We start from the raw sequence: 14,443 nt of genomic DNA, 5'->3' as shown, positions 1-14,443 counted from the left end.
CAGCTGACACATATTTATAAGTCTGGCTCAGAGAACTGTTATAATGCACTTATGGGTTCACTCTGCCTGAAATGCCCTTGGGCCCCTCCCAGTACTTTGTGTCAAGACACAGCCTTCCTTTCCTTTAAAATTTTTTTAGAACTCACCACTTACTTAAAATCTTCCCCGTTTAACTTTACCAAGGAGCCACTCTTACAACCCTATTTCCCATTTACGTATAAAATATTTCACACCTGGGATGAGATAGATACTTAGTTATTAAGTCTTCCGTTAGTATTCCACTATGTGTATTTATGTTCCAGAATGGCACTGACCATTCCTTTTCTTCTCTTTTTCTTTTTTAAAAACTTGTTTCCTCCCTTGCCAGGATAACGTAGTGTGGCAGTCCCAGCTGAAAGAACTGAAATCAATGTAAATCCTATCTTGCTATCCTCAGCTCAGACCCCTCCAAAGGCTTTGTTAGGCTTGGAATGAAATCCAAAGAAGACTCTGCACAATGTGGCCTCTAACCACCACTCTCAGCTCACCTTCCACCACTCTGCCCTCTCCCCACCTCACCACATCCCATCCTCACAGGCCTCTGCTATTCCTGGAACGTGACAAGCAGCCTTTCCACCTTAGGTCTCTGGCATTTACTGTTCCTTCTGCCTCCCTTCTCTGCCCACTCCCTCAGGTCTCTCTCCAAATGTCTCCTCCTTAGAGAAGATTTCTCCTACATCCCTATCTAAAATAGCAGTTTCCCCTGTCCACAGCCTGTTTTTCTTCCTAGCTCTAGCAGGTATCTTTTTTTTTTTTTTTTTTTTTTTTTTGCGGTACGCGGGTCTCTCACTGTTGTGGCCTCTCCCGTCGCGGAGCACAGGCTCCGGATGCGCAGGCTCAGCGGCCATGGCTCACGGGCCCAGCCGCTCCACGGCATGAAAGCAGGGGCTTGAAAGCAGGGGCTTCGCAGATTTTATTCACAGTTGGTGCCTAGAACAATACCTGGCATGTGGTAGGTGTTCAATAAATGTCACTGAATGGCTGCTTCCAAGATCCCAGCAGAGGGAAGATTTTGTGGGTAGAAGCCAACCAAACACACTTTCCTATCCAAGGCTAGCCTTTAGAGTTGCAACCTGTTTCCCAAGCCAGCCAGCTGTCTCTAAGATCTGTAAGAGGAATTTGGTCCTTTCTTCTTGGCCTCCGAGGACAACTCCAAGAACACAGAGAAACAAGACATAAGTCTACAGCAACCTGAATCCTGAACTAGTGAAGTAGGGACATACCTTACAGAATGCCTCCCCAGCTAACATTTTGCTGATAGAACATCTCTTGGATTTTGATACTCAGACTGCATAGACTTTATACCTCTCTCAGTACAATACTTTTTGAAAGGTGTTTATTTAAGAAAAAAATATACTTATATCCCCAAACCTAAATACAACTTTTGGGCTGCACCCCACAGGCCTACAAGGCCTGTGCTTGCCCAGATTCAAGACTGAAGAAAGAGCCCAGGGTCAACAACAGAGACATCAATGGTTTAATGGATGGGGGAGCTTACAAGTCCGAAGCAGGGTCCTGGAGCGACACCCTACCGTGTGCAGGGGATGGTGGCAGCAGTCTGCGTTCAGGGGGCGGGGCGGGGGGGAGCGGAAGGGGAGAATACAAGTTATAGGGAAATTGATGTCAGGTGGGCTCATTAGTCACCAGGGAAACCAGTAGAAGGGCAAGCCCCTAACCACTCCTTTGATAACAACAATCATCAGCTGGGGCGTGGGGCATGTATGTAGGAAGGTCAGTCATGTGCAGGAAGGTCAGTCATGTGGGTTTAGGTGAAGCAGGGACTGGTCGGGCAGGGGACGTACAGAGAACAAGAGAACAGCCATTTTGAGTGGCCTGACCATACAACATCGGTAATAAAATAGAGTGTGCAATACTGGGATACCAGGTGTCCACAGAGAAGACACAGTGCACTACTATGCAAACTTGTTAACAACCATATTAATTGTTTGATGTTCAAGAAAACTGTTTTAAGTATTTTTCATTGTATTTCTGTTACTTATTTAGCGGAACTTTTTACTGTGTTTTTGTAAGACTGTAGGATATTAGAGGTTCTGAGTTGAAGAGCAATGCATTATAATTTTTCCTACTTAAAATAATAAGAAATAGGCCTCCACTTAATGATTTTGTGCAGAACATCTAATTTTTGGAATGGATTCCTGCTGTTAAGTGAAAGATGCCTGTATTTTCTTGGATTCTTAGATTCACCCAAAACCCATCAACAAGCCTCTCCCCAGGCCTTTCTGATTTGGTCAAAGTCCAGCAGCTCATCTGTTCTCAATCTCTAACTTTGACTCATTGAATCTCTTCTCATATCTTCATCTTCCAGTTCCCCCAAAGGCAGTCATTCGGGTCATCCACTGCCCCTCTTACCTTTCATTTCATTCACTCCTTCTCTCTATCCTTTTCTTAATATTTACCAAAAGAATATATGCACATAATCTAAAAGATCAAAGGAGCTAAAAGGCTGACATCAACAAAAGCAATCCCTAGCTCTCACCCTCATCCCCAATGCAATGTGCCAAGAGTCAAACACTTTCAACTAGCTCTTGCTTTAAATTATCAAATAATCTGAGTGAAATACTATCTCCTAGGTATTCCATGTTAAATTTCACCTACTGCCTTCTTATTATGGTAAATGAGAATTTTAACTGTCTTACACTCACCTTCACCCAACCTTTCTCCACAAATTTATGCTGAAAAAGTTTGGTTAAATCCATATTCAACACATTCAAACGTGTCAGATTTATCAATTCTTTATTTCCTGATAAGATTTATCAATTCCATTTTTTCCCTCCCTCTTCGGGTTCTAATCTGCACAGTGTTTTCTAAGCTTCTGGGTGTCACAGATGTTATGTTGTGATTTCTCATCACCAGTGTTCTATAAATACCCAACTGCTCTCTGCTGTATTAGATTTCCCATCTCCAAGTTCCCATGTCATCTTCTTTCTTGGTTTACTCCCTAGTTTTGGTGGATTACATGCTGTAGACTTTTAGATTTTGCATGTTTGAGATTATTTTATTCTATCCTTAAACTTGATCAATTCATTTATTCTAAGCTAAAATTCATTCATATTTTGAAGACATTACTTTGTTGCCTTCTGTCTTCCAAAGCTATTTTTAATAAAGTAATTTTCATTCCTGTTCCTTTGATTGTGATCTCTCCCTTCTTTTCTCGTGCTCTCTCAATCAGCTTTTAGTGTTTTCTACTAATATTCAAGTTTCAAAATTCCCAGACGATGTACTTTGGGTTGTTATTTTTCTTTTTATAAATTATTTTCATTTTTCATTTTTTTTTTTTTTTTGCGGTACGTGGGCCTCTCACTGCTGTGGCCTCTCCCGTTGTGGAGCACAGGCTCCGGATGTGCATGCTCAGCGGCCATGGCTCGTGGGCCCAGCCGCTCTGCGGCATGTGGGATCTTCCCAGACCAGGACACAAACCCGTGTGCCCTGCATCAGCAGGCGGACTCTCAACCACTGTGCCACCAAAGCCCTCCTTTTTTTAAATTAAAAAAAATTTTTAACTGAGGTATAATTTGGTTTGTTTTTCTTTCATTATTATGCTGAATACCCAATGAGCACCTTTCAAACTGAGAATACATGTTTTCATTTTGGCAAAATGTTATTCTAAAAAATAATTTTCTGGGAATTCCCTGGCAGTCCAGTAGTTAGGACTTGGTGCTTTCACTGCCATGGTCTCGGTTCAATCCCTGGTCAGGGAACTAAGATCCCACAGGCCGAGGCAAAAATAATAACAATAATAATATTATATAATTAATATAATAATAATGTTATTATTATTCTAATGACCGTTTACTCTGTTTCTCCTTGTATTTCTGGAATTTATCTGTAAGTTTTCCTACCTTTCTCTCTCTTACTGTCCATCTCTTTTTTTTCCTACTTTATCAGAATTCTTCCTATCTTTTTACTGAACTTTTTATTTAAGCTATCATTTTTTAATATCCAAAAGTTCTTTCTTATTGTTTGTTCCTTTTTTTAAAGCAACATTCTTTTGCAACATTTCCTTTTATCTCTCTGAGGACACCATGACTTCTTTGAAGGATTTTTCTGCTCTCACCATTGTCTGTTTCCTCTGAGTTCCTTTTCTCTTTGTTTACTTCATGTTGGAGGCTTTCTTCCAAAGTCCAACTATCTTTTGATGCCCTATCATCTTTAAGAGTGAGTCACTAAAAAGCTGATTAAAAGCTTTGTAAATGGGCTTCTGATATGGTCATAGGGTAGCTGGAGAATTTTTGTGGAAGGGGGTCACCAAACATCAGTATCTATAGGTCTTTTCTCTAGGATGGTTCAATTTCCTCTGAGAAGGATCTTCCAATATTCCTGGTGGGGTGTGCAGTGGTGAGGCTGCCAGTATGCTAGAGCTGACCAGAGGAAGGGAGTTGCACTGTTCAGATGCAGAATACCCTTTAATCCCCCAGTTTTCAATTCTATTCTGGTCCTGCCTTTCTCAGTGCTCAGTGTCCCCAAGTCCAGATAATCTTTCTTTCTCCAGAGACTCCTGCAAAGATGGGGGGAAAGATCTCTTTATTTAGCCAGGTAAGAGTGGACTCTGAGGGTCTAACTGCTCCTCATAAAGACTTTCAAATAAATTCCCACCCCCCATGTCACCCTGCTTCCTATGATACCCAGTGCCTCTAATTCCTAAGCTTTTCCAGAGAGCTGTGAGTCAGCTTGCTTTCCATCTGCACCTCCCTCCACAGGCACTTGGCTCTGATCTTTCTACTGTGCGAAGTCATGCACCATCCTTCCACCCACTTTCCATCTTTGTATCGTGTGGTTTAGGGTTATTTATGTCTCCTTGATTTATCAAAGATGGAGCTTCTTTTCTTGTTTTCCCTATTGTTTGGGGATGATTTTTTGAGAAAAGAACAATGAATGAGAGGTAAAGAAAGAGAAGATATGTCTTTATTCTGTCATTTTGAAACCAGGAGTCTCTAGCTTTTCTATTTCACAGGTCTTTTATTACATCATACTCTTCTGTCAGTTACATCTTGATTCATAATTTGTCTTCCAGACTTTCTGGGTAACTAGTCATCTTATTTTACTGGTTTCAGTCATGCAACATTTAGTTTATTAGTAAATTAACAAGATCCACATCTATTTATCATATCCCATTTGCAGTAATTGTTGTCTGCAGTTGAATCGGGTACTGAATTTACATATAATTGGGAGGGGATTATTTACCATTTGGAAGGGCATTAGTTACCAATGTCTCGCAGGATTTTCTTATCAGATAGGCGGGCTATTCTCTGCTTGCCTTCCTGTCCCTCCATTCTCACACTTCTCTGTACCCCAGGAGACTGACTTCTGTGAACTACTCCCCTAGCCCATCACCATTCACTGCTATTCCCACCCATCTCACTCTCCCTACCTCGATGCATTTCTGGCAACATTACTCTATAGCCGCAGCTCCTGAAGTATAATGGCTTCTGGCTTAGAAAGAGAACTCTTCCTAGTTGGTTCTCTTGATCCTGGCCACAACTCTGTAAATAGTCTATTAAACTCCTTTCAGTTATACCCTGTGTGCCATTTGTTTCCTATGGAGACACTGACTGATACTGTACATCAGCAAAAAAAAAAAAAAGATTTTGAACTAGCTCATCTCTAAAGTCCCTTGAGTCTCGTGTTCTACGATTTTTATGAGTCAAGTATACAGTTGGCACTTAACTAAAGACTTTGGACAAATTAGGGGCTTCCTTTCAGTCAAGATTCCATCTTACTACAGCAAAGAAACTCTCCAAACAATTATGCTCAGCCCCTAGAAAATATAAGAATTGTCAGTACAACTTAGACTAGCATGGAAAACTAGGATATACATATTGTTCCCTTTAGGCAATGGAGTCAGATAGTTCGGGTAAAGTACATTTGTTTTTGTTTTTTTAATTTCTAAAAAATTGAGGTATAATTGGCATATATTATATTAGTTCTAGGTGTACGACATAATGATTCAATATTTGTGTATATTATGAAATGAAATCACCACAAGTTTGGTTAATATCCATCACCATACATGGTTATACAATTTTTTTTCTTGTGATGAGAACTTTTAAGTTTTACTCTCTTAGAAACTTTCAAATGTGTAATATAGTACTATTAACTATAGTCACCATGCTATACATTACATCCCCATAACTTATTTATTTCATAACTGGAAGTTTGTACCTTTTGACTCCCTTCACCCATTTCGCCCACCCCTCATCCTACACCTCTGGCAACCACTAATCTGTTCTCTGTATCTATGAGCTTGGTTTATTTATTTTTATTTAGATACCACATGAAAGTGAAATCATACAGTATTTGTCTTTCTCTGTCTGGCTTGTTTCACTTAGCATAATGCCCTCAAGTCCCATCCATGTTGTCACAAATGGCAAGATTTCATTCTTTTTATGGCTAAATAATATTCCGTTGTATATATATATACACCACATCATCTTTACCCATTCATCCATCAATGCTCATAGGCCATTTCCCTATCTTGGTTGTTGTACAAAAGGTTGCAGTGTACATGGAGATGCATGTATCTTTCTGAGTCAGTGTTTTTGTTTTCTTCAAATAAATACAATGCCCAGAATTGGAATTGCTGGACCATATGACAGTTCTATTTTTAATTTTTTTGAGGAACCTCCATACTGTTTTCACAGTGGCTGTATACAAATTTACATTCCCACCAACAGTGTGTAAGGGTTCCCTTTTCTCCACATCCTCACCAACACTTATTATTTCTTATCCTTTTTATCATAGCCTTTCTAACAGATATGAGCTGATACTGCACTGTGGTTTTGATTTGCATTTCCCTGATGGTTAGTGAGGTTGAGTATCTTTTCATGTGCCTTTTGGTCATCTGTATGTCTTCTTGGGGAAACTATCTATTCAGATCCTCTGCCCATTTGTTAATTGGATTATTTGGGTTTTTTGCTATTTAGTTGTATGTGTTCTTTATATATTTTGGATATTGACCCCTCGTCAGATATATTATTTACAAATATTTTCTCCATTCAGTAGCTTCCCCTTCCGTTTTGTTGATGGTTTCCTTTGCTGTGCAGAAGTTTTTAAGTTTGATGTCATTCTATTTGTTTTTTGTTTGTTTGTTTTTGTTTTGTCTTGTTTGCTTTTATTGCCTTTGCTTTTGCTGTCAAATCCAAAAAAATCACCACCAAGACCAACGTCAAGGAGATTACCACCTACGTTTTCTTCTGGTTATGGTTTCAGGTCTTACATTCACCTCTTTAATGCATTTTGAGTTAATTTTTGTGTATGGTATAAGACAGTGGTCCAGTTTTGTTCTTCTGCATGTGACATCCAGTTTTTCCAACATTTACTGAAGAGACTGTCCTTTACCCATTATGTATTCTTGGCTCCTCTGTTGTAAATTAATTGACTGTATATGCATGGGTTTTTTTCTGGGCTCTCTATTCTGTTCCATTGATCTATGTGTCTGTTTTTATATCCAATACATTTGCTATTTTTGACTTTGAAACACAGAGACAGCCAGAATTAATTCCAAAGGTTCAATGTTTCTTTTTCTTTATCTTTTCTTCTTTTCCCTTAAATATTCTACCATCAGAAAGCCAGAAAAATGCAAAAAATAAATCTCACCAATCCTCCCTTTAAAAAGAAATGAATTCCTTGACCTCAGCCCCAACCACAAACACCAGATTATCTCTTTTTCCAGGCATATCTAGACTTTTTGTATCACTGAAATTTTCTACTTTCTCACCTCTCATAAACCCTTCAATCCATTCCTATTTTAAACTGCTTTTGCCAAAGTTTTCTTCAACTTCTTTGATGCTGAAATCAATGGCTATTTCTTATCCTCATCTTACTTAACCTCTCAGCAGCATTTGACACCACTGCTACTCCTTTCATGAACTTTTGTCTTTGCTGTTGCCCATCCTTTCTAGTTTTCCTCCTATCTGATTACTCCTCAGTCTCTTCAGGTAGACATCTCTTCCTCTGTCCATCCCTCAAATGTTCATGCTTGTGGAACTTGTCTTATTCTTCCTTAACTTTGTGCCTACATTCTTCCACTGGATGTTCTCCTCCACTCCTATGGCTTCAAAAATCAATTATAGGGCTTCCCTGGTGGCGCAGTGGTTGAGAGTCTGCCTGCCGATGCAGGGAACACAGGTTCGTGCCACGGTCCAGGAGGATCCCACATGCCGCAGAGCGGCTAGGCCCATGAGCCATGGCCGCTGGGCCTGTGTGTCCGGAGCCTGTGCTCTGCGGTGGGAGAGGCCATACAGTGAAAGGCCCGTGTACCGCAAAAAAAAAAAAAAAATTATATACTAATGACTCTCAAACGGACCACCTCAAGTCCAAATATTACTCCTGGTTTTCAGAGATATTGTTTGTAACTAAGTAGTATAACTCCATCAGTGTGCCCACATATTCCTCATACTCAACATTTTGCCTTCCGCTCAAACCTATTTTTTCATCTATATTCCTTATCCCACTGAATCACACCAAGCCAGAGACCTGGGTATAATCCTTGACTCTTTGCTGTCCCACATCCAATCAACAATCAAGTCCTATTGATTCTGTCTGAGATGTACCTTAAATCTATCATCTAATTCTCTCCCCATTATCACTGCCACTTCCCTAGAAGTGGCATCTCTCTACTGCTAATACAGTTACCCTCAAATCTAAATTTTATAATACAGCCAGGGTGGTCTTTTTAAAATATAGATATGATTGTGTTATCCTCTTCCTGAAAGCTACAATGGTTTTACAAACTGCTATCCAGATAAAGCCCAAATTCCTCAACACTGGTTTACAAGGCCCAGCATCTGGTCTCCTACCCTGTCATTCAAATTTAGCTTCAGCTAAATTGAGCCTCTTATATTTCCTCCAACAAGCCATGATCACTCTTACTCTAGATATTTTCACATGATATTTCCTCCGCCTGAAACATGCCTATCCAATGTTATCAGTGTTATCATGCTGTCAGTATTTCTTGACTAATATCTATTAATCCCTGTCTCAGCTTAGATGTCCTATGTTCTCTAAATGTGGATTAGATCTGCTCCCATAGCACACGACTTATCCACTTATCACACTCTCTTACTGTTGCCTATTGACATGTCTCTATTCCCCTCTTTAGATCATAAGTACTATGAGGGTTAAAACTATACCTATTATATCACCAATGCCTTGAACATTAGCTGGCACAAAGTTGTCACTAGATAAGTAAGGGCTGAATGATGAACAAATGAATAAACAAATAAACCATTGGATTAAACACAGTGCCAGTGGAAGCACATTTTACATAAGGACTTATTTTCCCTTACTTCCTCTCCTCTCAAAAAACAAATAACAACAAATAAGGTACCCTACCTCCAAATGAGCCATTGCTTACAAAGGACTAATTCCTGTATAGTTACACATGACAGCTAAAGAGAATTCTATCTGAGCCTTTGCTTTCTCCTTCATTTTTCTCTTTTCTCTTACATACAAAATTTTCAAAGTGAAAGTTTAAGCAGTCTGAAGACTAAAGCATGTGGCTGACTTTCTCTTGATCTGCCCGATGCCCAATCTATATTACTAAACCATCTGTAAACTTGGTAGTGTATGTACATGAGATAAAAAAGGACCTATGATAATATTTTATTTGAACCAGAACTCCAAAACATTAATTAAAGCTGAGCACACCTGCTCTGAACTGCAGTCAGAGATTTATGTGAACTTGTAAGGTTGAGGCTTTCTGACCTATTGTAGGATTTATGTCTTCTTTAAATAAGTATTTCCTCTTTGCAGTGCAACAATTTTTTAAAAAGTTTGTTTCAGTGACTAAGCTGCTGGCATAAACAGATATGCTGTTCAGTTCCTTTATTTCCTGGTCTTTACCCTTTTTACCCACTGCTTGTCAAGTATCTACCTGAAGGTTCTGGGTGAAAATAAGTAGGCCCAATTATGAAGTCTAGAATTTCTTCCTCTAAAGCTAATTTGTTAATGAGGTGATCTAAAAAGATAACCATGCATTCAATCTCTCTAGTTAATCTAAGAGCATTTTGATACAGCTCTTCACAGGTTTGCTTACTCTTTGGAAGGTACCAACTACCTTGTGGTTTATCACAAGCAGAACTTAAGTTACAATGCATGCCCACGTGTGCAGTCCTTTCAGGTAAGACAAAGTTTTTCAATTAAAGAAAGGTGTTCTAATTTTGAGATTTGGATGCTAATACTTTAGAAAGAACGGGTTCTGTCAGGCTAACTCATTCAAATTGGTTACCTTGGATAGGTTCATGCCTAGCACTGTGAGTGTCACCAAGCCAGCACAACAGACCAAAGCACTGGAGCTGGAGAGGCCAGAACTCGGTGGGATGTTTCCATCGACCAAGCAATTCATTCCAGTCAAGTCACTAAGACCAAAGTGTTCCTAAGAATAGAAGGAAAAATAGCACTAGTAACTATGGTTGGATTCAAGGAGTAGCGGAAAGTTCTTTCATTCCTCAGAGAGCAAAAGTCTATCAATGGACTTACTATGCTACTTATAGAAAGTACTTGTGCAATTCAATCTAGCTGAGTCCATATATGACATTTTATTTAATGGCTCTTGGCCACAGGGCACTATAATCTGAAGATTAATTTTTACTTTGTTGAACAAAAAGCTACTGATCAATTTCCTAAAATTGCTTTGAATGATCTTTTTCATGAATATTAATTGATTTGAACAAAGATGGAAAAATATTAAACAATTATAATTCAAGTAGCAAGACAAGAAATACACAATTATTAGTGAGGCAGGTTAAATCTCTGTGTAGCACATCCCAACACTCTGTCATTGTAAAAGTCTAACATTAAGCTGTGGTTTGTTTCTATGGAGTATTTTATGGAATACTTTTCTTCAGAGGACCTTCCAAACTTTCTCAGTTCTGTTTTACTTATGGAAAAACCTAGGCACCAGCAGATTAAGAGACTTTCTCAAGATCACATATAGGGAGCTGGAAGTAGGATCCAGGTCTCTGATTTCTGGTTGAGAACTTCTCACTGTGGTCAGAAACCCGGGCCAGCATACTGTCACTGTGATTTAATGTAAGTCAGCTATATGAGGAAATCCAGATTTTTACTAGGGTTTATAGATACAAATTAGCCATATGGTAGCTTTCAAGACAGCCAAATTAGAATTCAGCCACAAATGAGAATGCAGACTCTAAACAAAGCAGGGAAATTCTATTTCTACAAATAGGAAAGTCCAAAGAAATAATCAGACTCTGATCTCAAGATGGAAAGCTCTAGGATACTTAGATGAATACCTAGGATGAGGACACTTAGGATGATATCATATCATATCCTTTGTAGTTTAGGATTAAAAATAAATTCAAAAAATTAAAATAAATTCAGGGCTTCCCTCGTGGCGCAGTGGTTGGGAGTCCGCCTGCCAATGCAGGGGACACAGGTTCGTGCCCTGGTCTGGAGGATCCCACATGCCGCGGAGCGGCTAGGCCCGTGAGCCATGGCCGCTGAGCCTGCGCGTCCGGAGCCTGTGCTCCGCAACGGGAGAGGCCACAACAGTGAGAGGCCCACGTACCGCAAAAAAATAATAATAATAAATAAATTCAAGGTCATCTCTTCCTCAAGAAAAAGTACCACCATGTTTACAAATTACTCAAACGGCTCAAGACCAAAGTAAAAATACTATTATATTACATAATTATGCATTTCATCATACATATTATTCTTCAGAGAAACTTCAATAAACTAGTTAGAATAGCCAAAGTAACAACAAAACTCTGCAAATAAAAGACTGTTTTTTTCCTTTTTATTTTTTTTGTCTTTTTTCCCCTAAGCTGGCAAAACTCATCCACCACAAAAGAAGAGATTCGGTTGGATGTACTTCTCTTCTTGATTTCAAACCACCTAAAAATTTCCTTTCCAGAAATACAAACAAATTATAAACTAAAATACTGCTGTTGCCAATGCCCTTTCGTACAGAACATCCGACAGCTGGTTTAAAAAAAAATCCTTGGAGAACGCTATATATTTAACCATGAACTGATCCACAGGGTGTCTTGAATGTGAATCATACTTACAAACTTATCACGCAATGTTTAAATTAAAATGTACAACAGATTCAAAATGCAAATGGGTTTTGCCAAATTCAGTAATAGTGCTATCCCAAAAGGATAACATGTTCAATTTAATATAAACAGATTATCCTCTGGAACTTTCTAGTATTTCAATTTGAAGGATTCTTAACAGGCTAACATTTAAATTACTTCTCTGCCAAACATTTATTAAACAGACCTGCTTTTGCACATAAGTTGTCAAATCGAAAAGGAAAGCTGTAAGACCTGAAATTCTCAAATACAACACAAAGCAACATTTGTTCTTTAGGTCACTTTATCCATATGCTACAAAAGGCATGTTGCTATAAGGAATATGAAATTGCATTTGCCAAGCAAATGCTTCCAAATACTGTAATTCTCACTAATGCACGTGACAAGCCAAATGATTTGAAGATTTAAAACCTGCCAATAACTTTTCCTGTAAGTTGTTACCATGTGTCTGGGAGAAAGAAAGGAAGGGGGGGGGGGTAGGAAGGAAGGAAGAAAGGAAGGAAGGAAGGAAGTCTAAGACCAGAACAATGATAATTAGAGTACAGGACTATATATCAGAAATTAGAGTACAGGACTATACATCAGAAAACAATACTAAGTTTCCATTTATTTAGTGCCTACTATGTGTCAAGCACTGTGTAATCCTTGCAACAATTCTTTGTTGGGATAATAATAACATCCTTTCACAGATAACAAATCTGAGGCTTAAGAAGTTAAATCAACACAGCAGGGTAGAGCCCAGATTCAAACCCAGGGCTGTCCAGCTCTAAATCGTATTATAATATACACCTATACGTCCCTAGAACAAAATGTAAATAATATTACTAGAATGTATCTTTCGAAAGAAAATTTGAACAAAGATTTGAAAACTAGAAAGGTATCTGTCAGATGCACCTGCACCTGCCTTATGAACAGTCACTACAGCCCCCTATGAACACCACCCAGAAACAGTCACATCTACCCAATTCCCTGAAATACATTATTTAGCAAAATAGAACAGAAACATCAGTTAGCCTTGAAAGGAGACAAAAATGATAGAGTAAATAAAATGTCTTGATATAATACACATCATAACCTCAACTGCTAGTAGGTGCCTGATAAACTGATTTACCTGAATTCCTTTAAATCCACATAAGAAATAGTTGTGCCACAGAGGCTTGGTTTTGTCAATCTGGATGTTATTAGCACTAGTACTGAAGTCCCTGCAAAAGCAAATGACACCGTTAATTCTAGAGGCTTTGCGCTACAGAATCGATGGCTAACTGCTGCCATCTTGTGCCAAGACAATGACACTGAAATTTCATCTTCCATTTACTTCCCATATTCGTACTTCACAGTCTACAAAAACAACAAACATCTCCAGCTGCTAAAAATTAAGAGAAGTTGTAGTGACCTTAATAACTAAACTACTTTCAACTGACCCTTTTTATTTCCTGAAAGGGAGAGGACCCAATATATTTTAGCATAATCTACCCACTTTTTATTTCATGATGGTCCTTATTAAGCTGCTGTAAACCACATAAATGCTTATCCTTTGGGCCTGCTGTTTGGCACACCTCTTACTAGAACAGAAGTACTCAAAGCCTCCTTTCCCCACACTTTCTACCACCCAGCAGATTTTACATCTGCACAGTTTAAGAAGGAACAAACAAAACAAATAATGGTTCTAATGGATCATAACTCATTGAATAAAATAAGATTCCATGAATCTACACTGATACAAAATAACAAATGAATAAATAGCTAAATGAAGAAGAAGGGAAAGCTATTCCTTAGAGCAAAATGTCAACTAATAGAAGAAATGACGGAAATTGAAAAATCATTATTTGACAAACTCCATAATTGTTTCAGGAAAGAATCATCAAAGGATGCTAAAATTACTGAGTAAAAATTTGATGAGAAACAAGATATTTATATAAATTTGAAGTACTTCCCCACCAGATACTAACTGCAAAGGGAAAAAAATAGTAACTTTATGGTAATCTGGCAGACAACTCAACCAAATGATCAAAATTAACAACAGTTAAAGGAACATCAATCATGTGCCTCCTTGATATGATGCCCTGAGGACACATCAGTTGACATGTGGGAATTCTTTATACTATTTTTGTGACTTCCTTGAAAGTCAAAAGTTATTTCAAAATGAAAGACAGTAGGCTTCTAAATCAGCCAAAGGACAAAATATGTGAAATGGGGGGGAATCAATTTAAATGTGAGGAAATAAGTAACATTCCCCATATTGACTGAGTGCTCTTCATATAGTTTACTAAATATCTACTATGTGACAGTCACTGTGGTAGGTGCCTTCCATGCATTATCTTAATAACATG

At 38.5% G+C, this 14,443-nt stretch overlaps 1 protein-coding gene across 6 annotated transcripts in view; it reads right to left on the bottom strand.

Moving 5' to 3' along the window:
- GALK2 (galactokinase 2) overlaps positions 1-14,443 on the bottom strand; it is a 136,901-nt gene that overhangs the window by 88,756 nt on the left and 33,702 nt on the right. For all 6 annotated transcript variants that reach the window (XM_082859245.1, XM_082859246.1, XM_082859247.1 and 3 more), the window contains 2 exons: positions 13,225-13,315; positions 10,286-10,432 (listed from right to left, as the gene is read on the bottom strand). In XM_082859245.1, coding sequence (XP_082715371.1) covers positions 10,286-10,432; positions 13,225-13,315 — 238 coding nt within the window. The remainder of the gene's footprint in view (positions 1-10,285; positions 10,433-13,224; positions 13,316-14,443) is intronic.

Source organism: Leucopleurus acutus (assembly GCF_964270905.1).
Source record: "Leucopleurus acutus genome assembly, chromosome: 1".
NCBI classification, from domain to species: Eukaryota; Metazoa; Chordata; class Mammalia; order Artiodactyla; family Delphinidae; genus Leucopleurus; species Leucopleurus acutus.
This window is presented reverse-complemented; position numbering and strand designations above follow the sequence as displayed.